At 35.0% G+C, this 18,449-nt stretch overlaps 1 protein-coding gene across 2 annotated transcripts in view; it reads left to right on the forward strand.

Annotated features, from left to right (window-relative positions):
* Positions 1–2,433: 2,433 nt before the first annotated feature.
* myo1cb (myosin Ic, paralog b) overlaps positions 2,434–18,449 on the forward strand; it is a 54,543-nt gene continuing 38,527 nt past the window's right edge. The window contains exons 1-2 of one of the 2 annotated variants that reach the window (XM_051129128.1): positions 2,434–2,589; positions 2,679–2,864. In XM_051129128.1, coding sequence (XP_050985085.1) covers positions 2,772–2,864 — 93 coding nt within the window. In that variant the 5' untranslated portion in view covers positions 2,434–2,589; positions 2,679–2,771. Of the gene's footprint in view, positions 2,590–2,678; positions 2,865–6,239; positions 6,556–18,449 lie in introns of those variants that run through there. The other variant, XM_051129130.1, reaches the window with a different exon arrangement.

Raw genomic sequence — 18,449 nt, forward strand, 5'->3', positions numbered from 1 at the left:
GGAGAAAGAGAGACGAGATACAAACAGAGAATTTGGTTATTCGTATTAATTTGTATTATTTTGATTTTTAATTTTTTTTAATATTTGATTTGTTTTTATTCAAGCTATTTTTTAGTTTCTTTTTTTATATAAATAAAATATAATAATAAATACATTTTTTCTCAGAAATACTCTTTTAAATGTTTTTACATTTAAAAAAGACTTAAATGTTTACATCCTTCCTAAAGTACTAAGGTCTGATTTAAAATTTATATAACGTAATTCAGTTCTTCAAAATGTATTTTACGGAAACAAGTGTTAATCAAGTCTAATAAACCTAAACAGTTACATTTAAATGCCCACATAATATTAATGCTTTTTAAGTTTTCTTATCTAATTGTAAGAAAAACAATTTAATTCAATATTAGAGAATAAAAAAATATTATTTTATTGTGTTAATTTGATGATTAAAAATGTGGATTATTTGAATTCTGCAACTATTTGAATTCTTTTTTTATGGTTTAAATGGGTAAAATAGAAAATATATGTGCTGATGTTTTTCAAATGTATTATATCAGCATAACAAATGATAAGAAAATTGCACTAATTTTATATTGGGATAATATCAGTGTAACATAAAATGTGTTATTAAACATTACACAAGCTGGATATATTATTGTGTTTATTTTTCACCATTATAAATATATATATATATATATATATATATATATATATATATATATATATATATATATATATATATATATATGTATAGGAAGAGTTTATTTCAAAAACAGACAATTCAGATAATTTAGATAACAGATCATTTTCAAAAATTATGTTTTTATTATGTTAACATGTTGTTATTGTGCTTAATTGTGTTAGTTAGCTGCATTTTTTAATTATTGTTTTTTACTTTATATCAAAATAACCCAACTGCAGTTTGATTGACATTAATTGAAATGCACATTGAAAAACATAATGCACAATGGAAAAAAACCCCATAATTTTACGAAAATGTTTGAAAACAGAGTTGTTTTTGCAAATGAATTCTTCATGTATATATAATTAAATATAAACTAAATACACTTATAAAGTAAAATAAAATATATATATTATTAATATATATTACAAATATAATATCAACTTCATATTACACATGCATTTTAGAATTGTAGACTTAACATAACGCGCCCAGCAGGTGGTGCTGTTGCATTTATTGCTATCAAAAATCATTCATTCAATCAGACTAAAAACTTGCAAATAAATAAATGCATATTTAATTAAAAGAAAAAACAAAAAGTAAAATATAACAAAACAGATATGTTCCAGTCTCTTTGCAAATCAACCAATACCATGGCCACATTTTAAGGAAACAGGAAAGGGTACTGTTGTGTTGTGTGAGAGAACAACACATTGAGAGTTGTATTTGTTAATTTTATTGTTCAGATTTATATGTCACAAGAAAAACTATAACTTTTAAGAATAATACTTTAGAGACTGGAGAAATACTCCATATAAAGTTGTAAAAGAATAAGTAGCAAGGCAGAGGAAATAGGATGCCACTGAAATATGTGATGCTTCCTTTTCCTCTAAAACAGCCTAGTTGTTGGCAGTCGCATTCGAGAGAGCTATTCTAAATGGCGTCTTACATAACTCATGCAGTACTGTTTACCATATCAAAACAACCAGAGTTATCCATTATCTTTGTCCTGCCCTTCACCCATACTTATCTACCACACCTCAAATGATTCCACGACTTTTCTTTTACAAACAGGATATCATAACGCCAGTAAACCTGCTGCAGTTCATCTGCGTTTGATGGATATCTTTCATTCAGCTTGTCATTTCTCTTTGCTCTTATGCTGACCATCTGTTGTTTTCAGTGTTCAAAGCACACAAGACAACTGGAGTCATTAAACTGTCATCATTTAAAGCCTTAATAGATCAGGTTTATGTAACTCGCTAAATGCTATGCTCACAGAGATGTGTGTCTTTACCCAAATTTAGATTAAACTGTGCTTTGGGATGCCAAGGCCACTCTTTCCTGTTGATGCCCAGAAATCATGAATGTCACGGGTCAGAGGATGTGAGTCTCTGCCATTTCCCTCCAACAAGCTAGATTTTCACAAGCACATTTAACAGACAATCACATTTTTAGGAATTATATACTTAAAAGTGCCCAAAGGAAGGCTGAGGTCAAAATTTTCAAGCTGAAGGTCAGTGGATTGTTTGTTTTAGGACTTCACCACCTGTCTGTCAAGCCATGTTACATCCAACCCCACATAACAAGTCTTTCAAAATGATATTTCCTTTAACCTGTCATCATCAAAATACAAAGGAAAGTTACTCTTTTTTTAGAAGCGTGTGGCAGCGTATCTGATTCAAGTATGTGCAGGGGAAACGGAGTGGGCTCCTCCGGTGTTTACCTTGGGAATGTCGAGGACAGGATGCTGGAACCTAGAGGAAGCCCTGACGGCAGACTCTCAACACTCAGAGCAGCTCAGCGTCAGGAATCTTTAATTATACTGCACATCTGGCTGTGAGACGAACCTTGGACACCCTTCACACATCTACACTATCTCGCACTGACTCTCTATTTGGCGACAGGTAAATTCTACAACACTTAACACTGTTTGTATTCTGTTAACTTTCACTGTTTGTATTCTTGTTGTCCCTCTTTCTCCTGTATCCAACAGAGCAGAAGCACCAGTGAGGGTTGAAGCGCCCCTCACACAGAGCAGAGTGACTGCTAGCGAGGAAAGACACTCATACAAAGTCAGAGACACAACATGATGGAGTTGAAAATCCAGTTGATACCCACAGGAGAAATCATACTGCCTCCAGGGAAAAATGGAGAGTTTTACTGCCAAAGCTGCACTAAGGTAAGTCACTTTAGCTATAAATGAATGCATGTAAAATGAATGTAAGTACAGTCTTGCATAAACTCTTTTGCACTCCATTTCTTAACAAATTACTGTAATAGTTGTCAGGATTTTTTTAGGCTCAACCAAGCGTGCCATAGATTTGCATACCCACATTAGAATTTTCCATGCTGTAAGCAAGATCTTGATTGTCAGCATATGCTTGTTTATAATAAAAGCAACCACTGCAAATGATAGTATAATGAATATGCCTGGTGTTGATTATGGTTTGGATTATGAGTAGCTTTTGAATGAATACCAGGCTACAGTTTTATTTCTACAATACTTGATACTCTAATGACCAACGCAAAACTGTATGAAAAAACATAGAAAGCAGTAGCAGTAAATAGATGGCTTTTGGAATACGTAGTCGATATTTTGCATCTCTAAGAGGCTTTTCCTTCAACCGTATAATGAGGGATGGCTCTGGATTGCTGTTTAATAAAAATACAGTCCAAGGAATGTACGTGTACACTAAAAACCGTCTGTGTGCAAGGAAAATTAGCATTAAGTCTGACAGAAGTTTGAATTTTCTTATGGATGGTATAAATGTTTTTAGTCTGGTTGGCAAGAAGCAAAAGCGCTCACGCCCTTTTAACTGAAAAAATGCAGTGTTTTCTTCTTATTTTCATGGAAAACTGTTTTCTGACTTGTTTTGTTCTGTTTGAAGAACTTTCTTCATGGCTCGTTTAGTCTAATGCTGGAATCTAGTTGATAAGAATCTGTTTGCGCATATTTTGTTAACCAAAAGTTTTTTTTAGTTTGAGAACCACTTCAGTTTATCCATTTATTAGCGGTTGAAATGGAATGCTACTTGGATCAGGAAATGATGCTGAAAATTCCGGAACGGCGTAGTTTTCCTGACTTTCTGGCAAGGTCATGTCATCCTTGCTGGGCGTGTTTGCGTATGAGCGAGTTTGAGATGGAAAAAGAGAGGGAGATGCATTAATAAGAACGAAAAACGCTGTACTATTATTAAATAACTGATAAAGGCAGGAACAGTAACTGTAATGCCCATTTCCACTCGACCGGTGATAGGAGACACGGATACACCCTTTAGTACAGCCTGTCTGTCCGACTTTGCCTTGTCAACAGGATACAACCTTTCCTCTCCGTTCAGCCGGTGCTTAATGTGCATTTGGTGGTTGAACAAGGGCAGAATCGATCACCCCACCCTCTGGCTACTGGATGACACTGCACTTCACATGGATGTATTATCAGGCATGAGGTCACCTTGACTTGGGGGATTTTGTTTCAGCAGTGTTTATTGATGCAGTGAAATGTTTAGACACAGTTGTCCTTTCACAAACCGTGCCTCACAGTGTGTGTGTGGGTTGAAAAAAGAGATGCGCAGAATGAATGGGTGTGATTCTGTGACTTTAAGTCACAATGGGTACTTTTTGGCCCAGTCAAATAAAATCTGAAAGAATGAATGAAAATATTTTTAGTACAGTTTTTAGATTATTTTGTGTAGGGGCTTTCAACAGGGGGTCTTCACCCCTTAAGTGGTCAGTGTCAAATTAATTTTTGTAAAAAAAAAAAATTGAATATATAAAGTTAATAACATAATTTATTGCCTCACTCAGTAAAATGCATTAAGTATATTAATCTGCATATTATTAAAGATTAATCTTAATCTTAATAATATGCAGTAACACATTAATGTACACATCCAGTCAAAAGTTTTTGAACAGTAAGACGACTTCTGCTCACCAAGCCTGCATTTATTTAATCCAAAATACAGCAAAAGCAGTAATATTGTGAAATATTTTTACTATTTAAAATAACTGCTTTCTATTTGAATATATTTTAAAATGTAATTTATTCCTGTGGTTTCAAAGCAAAATTTTCAGCGTCATTACTCCAGTCTTCAGTGTCACATGATCCTTCAGAAATCATTCTAATATGCAGATTTTTTTGTTCAAGAAACATTTATCGTTATTAGCAGTATTTAAAACAGTGGAGCACATTTTTTTTTATAGAAATTAATACTTTTATTTAGCAGATCTATAGGTCATACCGAATATAGCACCTGCTTCTTAATCTATCCAGATTATTATAGTTAACTAAATTAATTTAAAAAATCATAACTTGAAGTCAAATTAACTTTTATATTTCAGTTATAGTTGCCAATCTGATATTTCTCATTTTCATTTAGTTTAGTTTGATGTAGCCTACTAAAATAAGTATATATAAAACTGAATAAAAAATTTAAATAAACTATATGTGACCCTGGACCACAAAACCAGTCATAAGTAGCATGGGTATATTTGTAGCAATAGCCAAAAATACATTGTATGGGTTAAAATGATCGATTTTTTTAATTCCACAAATCATTAGGATATTAAGTAAAGTTCTTGTTCCATGAAGATATTTTGTAAATTTCCTACTGTCATTATATCACAACTTTTGGATTAGTAATATGCAATGCTAAGAACTTCATATGGACAACTTTAAAGCGATTTTGCACCCTCAGATTCCAGATTTTCAAATAGCTGTATCTTGGCCGAATATTTTCCTATCCTATCCATGTCCTAACAAACCATACATCAATGGATCAATGAAAAACTTATTTATTCAGCTTTCAGATGATGTTTAAATCTCAATTTAAAAAAAACTGACCCTTGTGACTGTTTTTGTGGTCCAGGGTCACATATGGACAAAACAATAAATAAAAATGTCAAAATCACAAAGCTGAATGACTAAAACTTTGCCTAAAACTGAAATGAAAATGAAAAATATAAAAAATAAATTAGTATATGGTCATAATCTCATAGAAATAGTCTCTCAATGATCCTAAAATAACACTACAATCTATCTATACACCCAAGGGGCCCCTGAAAAAGATTGAAGCCCTCTTTGTAGTGCATCCTTTGACGGTGCTGCTGTTTCTTCTGTATTGTCAATAGAGGGCGATATAACGCTAGCGTGCTTTCGAGTAACGCCTACCTTATCTTAAATGCCACAGGCAAGCATTCAAACTACAAGATTTGATCAACATAAAGTTATTTTAAACTAAAATGACACGTACAAATAAGTTTATTCGTTCTAAATAAGCACGTGTGCTTACTTATGTGAGGAACGTGAGCTGTGCCCTTTCTGCTTTTAAATATAAAAAAGAATCTAATGAACGAAACAGACTAGCCTCGATAACAAAACGCACTTTAAATAGTCATTAAACGCTCATAAAGTTAAAGTTGTATACATGTATTTTTATTAGTCGTGGAAATGCTCGGGAACTTCCTGGTAGTCGTCTCTTGTGAGAGAGAGAGAGTGTGCGAGTGAGTGAGTGAGAGAGTGAGCGAGAGAGAGAGAGAGAGAGAGAGAGCGAGAGAGCGGGCGGGTGCCGGCTGGTAACATTTGCTTCAAACCTTTACTGAGTACATGTTCCATTAACATAGTACTCACTTTAAACTAGAGCATGACTCTTTGTGTTTTAACACACGTAAATCTCCAGCAGTCATCTTTACTACATCTACTACAACTGTAAAAACGACTTTTTAGTGTCCCACTGAGGTAAATATTCTCGTCGGTGGGTTTCACAGAGGAAAGCTCAAGTTTGAGAACAAATTTCCCATCACTGCTGGGTTTCTCTTATGCAGTATTACACTTCGGACGTTGCAGGATTTGAAGTTGGCGTGCTTTAATCAAGGTAAGTGTTTGACACGCCATTCATTTCAGTTAGGATCAAACCGCAAAGTCAGTTTACGCGTCATGACGTATGAGTTATGAATTCACACGTGTGTCAGTGTCAGTGTGCTGATTGTCAAGATAATGTTTCTTAAAACTGGTTTTCTTGCGTTTTTGAGATGTCCGGTTGATGAACCGGTCGAATCTTTTCAATGAAACGCAACCGGACTGAACGATTTCTTCGAGAATCGGTCAGAGCACCTCTCTAACGTAATAAACTATGACTACATAGTCGCAATAAAACAGGAGTATTAAAAACAATCGTAAAAGTACAAGAAATAATAATTATATTAAAGAAAATATAATAAAAACGTCACCTCGTGATTACGTCATAACGTAAAAGAATCATCTTCGAAGCGATTCTTTGTAACAAAGTGATTTCGCTGAAAGTGTCACACTTTCCTACACTTTTTACTCGTGAGTTCCCTAAATAGACAGCATTTTAGGGCGTCATAGGCGCGTGGCAGCTCACTAGGGTTTGTACACAGCAACTGTCATGTGTTTATATGACCACATGGATCTCACCTGTTACTATACTCCATGTTATTCATGAAAATACTACCCTGACCTGTTCAGATTTTGATTCAAATGCATGAGGGTTATACAAACAAACCCCCATCTCCAAAGCTTAAAGCTATGGAGCTCCATTTGTTAGGGAGTGACCACATTTTTTTCCAGGATTCTCCAGGATGGAATGAGAAGGGGAGTTAAAGGAGAGCAGCTGCTAATTATCTGTCATTCCAAACTAGCCTCCCTCAATCCAATTACATTAGAAAGTCCACTGGGAATGTACTATCAGCATCATCCTTACATGCCAAGCCTGTAAAATTGTGTTGAATGCATGAGTTTTACTACACTGTGTTAGGGTGCATCTAAAAGGATGTTTCTTTCACCTGTGCTGCCAGCTGAGCAGCACAGGGCTGATGACATCTTAAGGTCATTGGCAGGTCATGTCCTCAAGTGTCCTCGCTCGCATCCCCCATTGCGTGTCATTCCTTTTTCCATGTGTTGCAAAAACGAAGATGCGCCTGTCAGATGAAATGGATTGCTTACAGTGAGAGATCTGTCGTTGTGTAACACTGCATGGATGGTGTAACGAGTATAATTGACTACAATTAAAAGCTGGCAGCTGCTTAGGCTTCCATAAGCAGATGAATAATGCCGTAATAGTCATGCTTACGCTGTTTGTGCGGTGCATTTTCCAAGAGCTGTATGACAACAGTGTGGTAGTGTTGCAAAGTACTAATTTTGTTAAGACATACTTGCAAAACTGATTCAATTAATAGTTCATCCAAAAATGAAAAATTGCAGAAATTGGACTCCCTCAGGCCATCCAAGATGTAGTTTGTTTCTTAATCAGAACAGTTTTGGATCTTAGCTTTACATCCTTTGCTTGGCAGTGAATGGGTGCCATTAGAATAATAGATCACAATTATCCAAAGGTGATATGCATAGATCAAGCATCGTCTACAAGCTAAAACAGTTCTAAACAAATGTTGGTGCATTTTGATGTGAGAAGAAGCGTTATTATAGATTGTAGACTCTCATGTTGAACTTAAAATGCCTTAACAATAGATTTGTTTCTTATAAATGCACAGATTTTTGTTTCGTAAGACATTAATTGATGGGCTGGAGTCGTGTGGATTGCTTGTAGATTGCTTTGAATGCTCATCCTGACGGCACCCATTCACTTCAGTGGATTTATTGATGAGAAAATGATGTAATGCTGAATTTCTCCAAATCTGTTGTAATTTGGAGAGCTATTCCTTTAACTAGGGGTTGTACTTGATGCAGTGTCGATTGTGACAAAGCGAGGTACTTTGGGATAGAGCATATTTTCAGAGCAGCAGGATTCTGGTTTTTGGTCAGAGGTTGGGAGACTTTGTACTTGAGCTATTTTCCAGCTGTCCCAGGACAATTAAGTTTCTTCGTCTGTCAGCAGTGAGCAATATAAGTGTGCCGTGTGTTCACTTTTCCATCATGCAGAGAAACATGCACTACAAGTCAAAAGTTTTTGAACAGTAAGATTTTGAATGTTTTTTTTAAAGAAGTCACCAAGCCTGCATTTATTTGATCATTTATTTGATAAGTACGGCAAAAACAGTGACCTTTTAAAATATTTGTATTATTTAAAATAACTGCTTTCTATTTGAATGTGTTTTAAAATGTAATTTATTCCTGTGATTTCAAAGCTGAATTTTTAGCATCATTACTCCAGTCACGTGATCCTTCAGAAATCATTCTAATATTCTGATTTGCTGCTCAAAAAACATATATTATGTCTGCATTGATAGCCTTGTGGTCATGTGGAGGTCTTGTGGACATATACAGCACAACTGCGCTTATGGCGACCCGAGTTCGATTCCCGTCTTGAGGTCTTTTGCTGATCCCCCTCCCCTCTCTCTACCTAATACTTTCCTGTCACCTCTGCACTGTCCTATCTGAAAAATAATGTAACAAAAGCCCCAAAATCTAACAAAAAAACAGCTATATCTAAAAAAGTAAGTTTTTTTTTTACTTTATAAATGTCTTATCACTTGGTTAATTTAAATCATCCTTGCTAAATAAAAGTACTAATTTCTATAATTTCTTCCCCCATCAATATTTAAAAAATTGATAACTATAATTACTGTTTCTTAAATAGCAGATATTAGAATGATTTCTTAAGGATCACGTGATACTGAAGACTGGAGTAATGATGCTGAAAATGTAACTTTGATCACAGGAATAAATTACATTTTAAAATATATTCAAATAGAAAGCAGTTATTTTAAATAGTAAAAATATTTCAAAATGTTACTGTTTTTGCTGCACTTCACATAAATGCAGGCTTGGTGAGCAGAAGAGACTTTTTAAAATACATTAAATAAAATCTCATTGTTTAAAAACTTTTGACTGATAGTGTAATTTGACAGATGCTGCATCGACTGTTGAGACTTCTTGTTTAGTCTGTTTCTTTATCTTCCAATTACTCTCTATTCATCATGTTTATGAAGATGGTAAGATTGTGGAGAAATATTTGGTTTAAAGCGGGAGGGCTGGTGACACATGTGGCTGTGCAAACCCAGCCCTTCCCTCATTGCTGGTCTGTCAACCAGCCAGCTGTCAACATGTCCCAGAGAGATCTCGAAGGGGATACACCTGTGTCTGAAATGCTCAGAACAGGAAGTTCTCAGGGTTAACCAACCACGTAAATGGTTTTCTACTGTGCATTAAGATGAAGTTACGTTCTGCGCCTGTTTGAGTGTAAATTTGTTGTAACAGACTATATTTACTTAACCCTGTTTACTTTGTAATGCATGTTGCTGGTTTCATGGCGAACTGTTCATTTATCTTTGCAATCTTTTGTCAGAATATTCAAGCTCTTCAAGTCCCACACTGCTTTTTGTTCTCGTTGAATATCCTGTTTTGGAAATACGTCACATTGCTGGTTTGCAAATGTCTTTCATCTTGGCCTTAAACATTTAGTCTTTTGCTCAACATTGCAGAGACTTTTTTCAGTAGATAAAAGCATTCATGGTGTAGTTGTGGTTTGAAGTGTTTGCATAGAGAGGAAAAGAATATGAGTGGCCTTGATAGCCTATTTGTTTATAGTATGCACAGCCAAGCAGGTTTTAATCTAGTTTCTAGTGTGAGAACTGAATGGAGGTGGAGGGGGGAAAAGAGAGTAAGAAAGAGACTGTAAATGTCTTGATGCCATGTGGTGAGTCATGAGCTCATTGTAGGATCTGCAGTTTTTCTTAATTTAGCTGTGGCTTTTCCACTTGAAATTTCCCATTGAGGGCCCTGCCCTTGGATTCCATTCTGCTCCATATCAGGGAAAAATTTTAAAGGCCAGACTAGAGCCTTTTATCTACAGCTCTGAGATTTTATTGGATGGCTCATTTGAATGGTATGTCAAGATTCGTGTTTATAATATTCATTAAAATGTACTATGGTGCTTTGATGCGCAGTGGCCCAAAAAAGAATTTGGACACTTAAACTCAAAAGTTAAGGGTCAGTAATTTTTTTTTTTTGGAGAAATTAATAGTCTTATTTAGCATTAGTAAAATTCCAAATGTCTTATAACTGTTTTAAATACATGCTGCTATTTAGAATATTTTATTTATGAAAGAATTCTGAAAAATATACAGTGCCGTTCAAAAGATTTGTAATGTTTTAAAGGACTCTCTTATGCTCATCAAGGGTGCATTTATTTGTTCAAAAATACAGAAAAAACAGTAATATTGTGAAATATTATTGCAACTTCTAATATTGGTTTCCTATTTAATTATACTTTAAAAACTAATTTATTACTGTGATGCAACACAGAATTTTCAGCATCATTACTCCAGTATTTAGTGTCACATGGTCCTTTAAAAATCATTCTAATATGCTGATTTATTATCAGTGTTGAAACTTAAGCTGCCTAATATTTTTTTGTAACCTGTTTTTCAGGATTCTTTGATAATTAAAAAGTTAAAAAGAACAGTGTTTATTTAAAATAGAAATCTTTTCTAACAATACAAGTCTTTACTATCACGTTTTATCCATTTAACACATCCTTGCTGAAAGTATTAATTTCTTTAAAAAAAAAAAAAAATACTGACCCCAAACTTTTGAATGGTAATGAATGGTATTGTAACACAAACTTTCTATTTTGAATAAACACAGTTTTTCTTTAACTTTATATTCCTCAAAGTATCCTGAAAACAGTTATCACATGTCCCAAAAAAAATTCCAACATTGATTATAAATATGCATGTTAGAATTGTTTATGAATGATCATGTGACACTGGAGACTGGAGTACAATGCTGAAAATTCAGCTTTGCTGCACTGGAATAAATTATATTTTAAAATATATTAAAATAGAAAACTATTATTTTAAATTGCAATAATATTTTGTATTTTTATCAAATAAATGCAGCCTCGATGAGGAAGAAACTTCTTTAAAAACATTCAAAATTTTACTGTTCCCAAACGTATTCATGTACAGTCATACTTTAAAACGTGAAAGTACCATGGTACTTTTGAGGCTTAAATAGACACCTGAACTATCAAGAAAAATGAGGCACATTTGCTTAACAGAGAGTCAGTCATACATTTTCTCTTATTTTCATAAATTGCATGGAACGACCGTCATTTGAGATTGCAGATGTGCTTACCCACTCATATTACTAGTCTAGTGCTGACTGTGTGGTTTGGGAGCTTAAAATCCTTGCTTTGCTTAGTGACACACATACATAGACTACTGATTAACCTGATGGTGTGAGATATTCTGTAATCCATCTGAGATCCTTTCACTCAGGCTTACGGTCTGCCGTGACTGACAAGGGCAAATGCTGTGGCTGGAGTTGAGGCATTATTATAACACAAACTGTCATTACATTCCTTCATACAGAGGTGCACTGAGATAAAATTACAGCAGTGATTGCATCTTTTCACCGTACCCCTATGTTATTTTACATTAGGTTATTCATGCCTGTTGGCTTTCATTGTGTTTGAGCACATATTCCACAGGCATGAACAAGTCAGGCGCCCTACTCTGGTTTCTTTCTGAACACAATGACCTTTTGACCCTTGCATACTGTAGATAGAAGCATGATGCCCTTGAAGCAGGAGAGACATTCTGTGTGTTATCTGGTTCATGGTACCATCCTTCACATGCTTATGTCTTCATCCTGTTAACTGCTCAGGGTAAATCAAGTTTTAGAGTTTATTACTGGTCTTTTTATCGAAGACCTTTGAAGTGAAAATTTTATGAGCTGCCTTCCCTTTTCACAATCACATTGAGATCCGTAAGGCATGGGTTAACCTTTAACCAGGCTCTCTACTGCAGGAAGATAAGTCATGCTGTCCAGGCCAGGTGTGGCCTTGCACCCAAACCACAGAAATATGCATATTGTGCCTGAGAGATCCAGAGATGTTGGGAATTTATGACAAATATATTGTCTTCATAGGGGTGGTGGTTGGAAAATCAGTGATGGAATCAATGTAGTTGTTTTTACACAAAAGTAAGTTTGTCACAATATAGTGCACTTACTAGGGCTGGGTAAAAAAAAGCAATTAGTCTAATCTGTTTTCAGTTAATGAATGGATTGTAGCGTGCCTTCCATCCAATAAATCGCAATAAGCTTTGTGCTTTGTTACTTTTGATACCATACAAAGTCTCAGATTTCAAATTCTGTCCATTTTAGTATAGTACTCAAACAATAAATATTGTTTTGCCGCTGTTTAATGTGGAGTGAAATGTAAAGCTGTACTGTTTCTTTTAACATGCATGCTGATGTTCATTCATGTTTATTTCGTGCTGAAACTGGAGAAACTGGAGGAAACACTATGCATTAAGTGCCGGGGGGGTGAAACCGTTTTGAATTTGAAGATCCGTGTAAATGAACTTATTGTGTCTTCTGGGAAACATGCAGCTATCTTCTGTAGTCTCTGAAGGGCAGTACTAAATGAAGAAAATATGATATTTATGCAAAAAATGTACACATGTCCATTCTTTTCAAAAGTTTTCACCCCCGGCTGTAAATGCATGGTGTTTCCTTCTGGAGCATCAGTGAGCATTTGAACCTTCGGTAATAGCTGCATATGAGTCCCTCAGTGTGAAAAAATGGATCTCCAAATCATACAGTCATTGGTGGAAAGGGTTCAAATACACAAAAATGCTGAAAAACCAAAGAATTTGTGGGACCTGAAGGATTTTTTTGAAGCAAGCAGTTTAACTGTTCAGGACAAACAAGAGACTCATGAACAACTATCACTAAACAAAAAAAATAAACACAGCTCTGGATCATACAGGTAACAACAAAGTATTAAGAATCAAGTGTATTTAAATTTTTTTTAATTGGGTCGTCTATTTTCTCTTGTGGACTATATATAAACATCTTTTATGTGAAATATCTTATTCAGGTCCATACTAAATAAACAACAACATGCATTTTGTATGATCCCTCTTATTTTGGTAAATTAATTATTATTTTTTAATGATTCTGAAAGGGGGATGTAAACTTTTAAATGCTGACCTCAGTATTATAGTTATGTAGTACCAACTGACTCTTGAGAAAATTTGGCATATACTGTAGTTGATATATATCCGCAAATCAATGAATTGGAATCAAATTGAATTGTGAAATTTGTGTTAAAAACCCAGCCCTAGCACTTACACTATGTACTCAATCACAGTGTTGTTTCAAATGAAACAGTTTAGACTATATTGAAGCACATGCTGTTTTCCGGATAAATGAAATCATATTTCAGAGGTGTGATGTGATGTCACATAATTTATTGCAAAACATACTACTTCAAGTGTGCAAAATGGGATGTGCCTTGAGAAAAAGATTAGGTTGGTATTTGCACTCAGTGTACACTCATACTAGTTTTACTTGAGGAATAAGAAGAGTCACTGTTCATAGGCTCTTGCACCCTAATATAGGGGGGCATGCTTAGGAATTTTATCGCTTGTTGATGTTGGAGATATCGCAGTCAAGTGTGTGAAACTCAGTCCTGGCATGTTTCAGAGCATTCAATATCAGCATGCCTACTACACCTCATTAAAGCACCTCATTTCCCAGCGTGGCAGTTGTTTCCAGACATGGAGAGTGACTCAATTAAAAAACAAGTGATTTGCTATGTAAGATATGCAGTTGTAAGCTCTACCAGACAATGAAGGGTCTTATGTGTGTGTTTCTTAACTGGAAAAGAATGGATGTATGATGTCAGTAGAATTTGATTTGTTTTGTATTGAGACCATCAAATTGTTTAGCAATTGTCCATAAATGTGACCCTGGATCACAAAACCAGTCATAAAGTAGCACAGGTATATTTGTAGCAATAGCCAACAATGCATTGCATGGGTCAAAATGATTGATTTTTCTTTTATGCCAAAAATCATTAGGATATTAAGTGAAGATCATGTTCCATGAAGATATTTTGTAAATTTCCTACTGTAAATATATCCAAATATTTAATTAGTAGTGCTAAGAACTTGGCCAACATTGGACAGCTTTTAAAGGCACAATATTTACATTTTTTTTGCACCCTCATATATTTTTATCAGCCAAATATTGTCCTATCCTAACAAACCATACATCAGTGGATCAATGTAAAGCTTGTTTATTCAGCTTTCAGATGATGTATAAATCTCAATTTCCAAAAATTGTACCTTTATGACTGGTTTTGTGGTTCGTGGTCACAGATAAATTTAGAAATGGTTTTAGACACATTTAACCATGTTTTAACTTTTAAATAAACATACACTCCCGTTTTAAAGTTTAGGGTTACTAATATTCATGAAAGTAATACTTTTTTTCTGTAAGGATGCATTAAATTCATCAAAAGTGACAGTGAAGACTTTCTATTTTATATAAATGTGGTTCTTTTGAACTTTATATTCATCAGGGAGTCCTGAAAAAAGTTTACACAAAATATTAGCACAACTGTTTTCAACATAAATACATAAATTGTTTCTTGAGCGGCAAATCAGCATATAAGAATGATTTCTGAAGGATCATGTGACACTTAAAACTAAAGTAATGGCTGCTGAAAATTCAGCTTTGCATGACAGGAATGAATAACATCTAAATATCAAATAGAAAATGGTTACATTTCTACAAATATTTTGTAATGTTACTGTTTCTGTATTTTTGACCAAAGAAATGTAGAAACTCTGTGCACAAGATGCTATTCGCCTTTTTCCTCAATGCGTAAGTAAGCCTATGGGTGAGACTTCCAGTTCATTGGCCGCTATAGGGAAATAATGAGAAGAACAACTTGCAGTAAATGGTAAAACTGTTTGCACTACAAACCAGTGTGTTCATAATTAAGATAATACATTAAAATAATATGGTAAGACACACCAGTTTGCAATATCAAACAGCAAAACAAGCTGTCTTGTACAGCTAAAAATAGCTGGACGCGGATGAGACCGGAAGCCAGACACATAGCATTTACAGATGGCCGTGCCCACTCTTACTGGAAGAAAAAGGTGGATTAAGGGATCCATTTGATGCAAAAATATCAAAACCTCCCATCCCTGAGTACTTAAAACAACTAAATGTCTAAAATGCCCATCCCTATTATGAGTGTGTCTGTATACACTCCCAAAGGGTCAGCATTAACACTGGCCTAAGGTTGTTTGTCCTTTTGCCCTTCCCTAAGGGAACCGCTGGTATTTCATAATTATGGCTGTAATGTGTGGAATGAATGGGTGTGGCGACTCTGTGCATGAAACTGTCATGTCTGGTCAGCAGCTGGCTGTCGTGCCAAATGTTCTGTGCCTGAACAGTGCATTTGTGTGTACAGATACATTATGTGATAACCTCACCCCATGACTTGCATTTGAGCCATGCAGGATAATGAAGTGATGTTGTCATGCACAGTCATTGCTGAGATGTTGTAACAGGATGTTGTAATAAGCCATCTTGTCCTTTCAGTATGTTCCTTAGGGAGCAAAACAGTTTCACAATGGGATTCCAAATGGTTTGCTTCATCCATTCAGCTCGGGTTTCTCCTTAAAGAATTAATTCACTTTTAGAATAGATGTTTACTGATGATTTACTCACCCCATGTCATCCAAGATGTTTATGTCTTTCTTTCTTCAGTCGAAAAGAAATTAAGGTTTTTGAGGAAAACATTCCAGGACTTTAATGGGGATCGGCGGGTTGAAGGTCCACTTTGCAGTTTCAATGCAGCTTCAAAGGTCTTTACACGATCCCAGCAGAGGAATAAGGGTTTTATCTAGCAAAAAAAAAATCTAATTGATATACTTTTTAAATACAAATGCACTAGCACAACCTCACACATTACTAATCGCATTGTAAAAGTGACGTGTGACGTAGGTGGATGTACTGACCCAGTGTTTACAAAACAAATGTGCATCAAATAGCTTTTACTAAAAAAGGTAAAACAACGATGTCAGACAATTTTGAAGTTGGAGGAGAAAATGAGATGGAGTTTTTTACCCTACCTTTTTTTTTTTTTTTTTTTTGGAATAAGTATACAGATGAAGAACTAACCACGCTGGACTTTTCCAACATGATTACGTAATACGTGAAGTCAGAGCTATTGCAAGATGAGCATTTGTGGTTAAAAAGTATATAAATGTTTTTGTTTTTTTTTTGTGAAAATGACTGATCGTTTTGCTCTTATTCCTCAGCTGGGATCATGTAGAGCTCTTTGAATCTGCATTGAAACAGCAGTTTGGACCTTCAACTCGCTGGTCCACCATTTTGGAGAAAAACCCTGCAATGTTTTTCTCAAAAACCTTAATTTCTTTTCAAATTAAGAAAGACATGAACATCTTGGATGACTTGGGCGTGAGTAAATTAGCCGAAAATTTTTACTCTATAAGTCGCACTTTCTTGGATGCCTGGTGACCTAGTGACATCAGGGGATGTGCACCATTCAAAAATGAGCTGGGTATGCCTTTTAAATTCAAATTCCTGAATTTGAATTGATGTAACAAACATAACACTTAAGTAAGCTGAATTAAAAATGTAAATTATTTTTTAACTAGAAAAGCAACGTTTGGCAAACTTGCAATGTTGCTTGATGGCTTCAGCAGTGTAAGCAGAGTTGCAGTGCTTGAGAGGACTATTGCATTTATAATGACTGATTGTTTAAAACGCATTCCTTCAAGTGGGACAATTCGAGGTGAGAGGGCCAACTGTAGGCCGTCATACTCTGAAATCAGCAACTGCTCTTTGTGTTTTGCTAGAAACAGTTTGATCACGGACCTCTGAAGAAGTGGAAAACAATGAAAACAGGAAGGCCTGTCATTTGTATTTTGGCAGAATCCTCAAGGATTGTTACGCAAGTCATTTCCAGTGGATGTGGTGTTGAAAATTAAATATCAGCACCTCTAATTGACCGCTCAACTGCCTTGACTTATCAGAAAACAAAGCAGATATAGAGGAAAAAATCTGAGAACTTATTTCAACACATACTCAATTTGAGGAGCACACTAGACTAAGCATGCACAATATATTGGTGCCAATTTGATTGCAAGCTGATATTAAAAGGGAACAGCAGATGCCAATTTTCCACAAGTTGGTATGATTCTTTAGGGTCTTCATAAAATGTCTGCAACATATTTTTGATTAAAATTCCGCAATGGCCGTGTAAAACAACATGCATTTTACCTTGTCAAAAACAGCTCTGTTCACAGCCAATGGTTTTGGTGCATGTCTCTTTAAATGATAATGAGCTGCTGTTCACCCCACCCTCTCTTCTGTTTTTTGTTTATTCAGAGGCACATTACCATCAAAAACAAAACTAATCCACTGCATCCTCAGTGTCTCCATTGTCAGGAGAAAGACTCTTATGTTAACTTTTACATCCAAAAACACCTGCATTGCTTATGAGACATTGTTGTTACAACTGCTCAAGCATGGAGAAAATAGCAGCCAACATATAACTGGCTGAGGGCAGGAATATGCCAATACGGGACAGTCTGTTAGCGGTCGTGGGTGGGGCTTGGTCAATATGACGTCATACTGCTCAGAAAATCAAAGCGGCTTGATAATAAAGACTGTTTAGGTTTTTGGGGGATTAAATAAAAAGAGTGAATGGATTTTTTTCATTGTAGGATGGTTGTGTCTACACACTGATAAGACACATTTATATGCAAATTAAATTAACTTTTATTTTATCAAAATTTTTTCCATTTTTATTCTGTTTATCAATTTTTTTTTACATCAGTTGCAAAAAACAAAAAAAGATTTTCTTCCACGTATCATATTGGGTTATATTGTATATTTAATAAAATTTTGTCTTAGTTTTACATTTAGATTATGTAATCCTCTAATACTAAAGTTTGCTTTATAATCTAATGCTAAATTTGCTGTTTATTTAAACAAAATACTATATGATTT

The sequence above is a fragment of the Labeo rohita genome, chromosome 15 (genome assembly GCF_022985175.1).
Source record: "Labeo rohita strain BAU-BD-2019 chromosome 15, IGBB_LRoh.1.0, whole genome shotgun sequence".
Classification (NCBI taxonomy): Eukaryota; Metazoa; Chordata; class Actinopteri; order Cypriniformes; family Cyprinidae; genus Labeo; species Labeo rohita.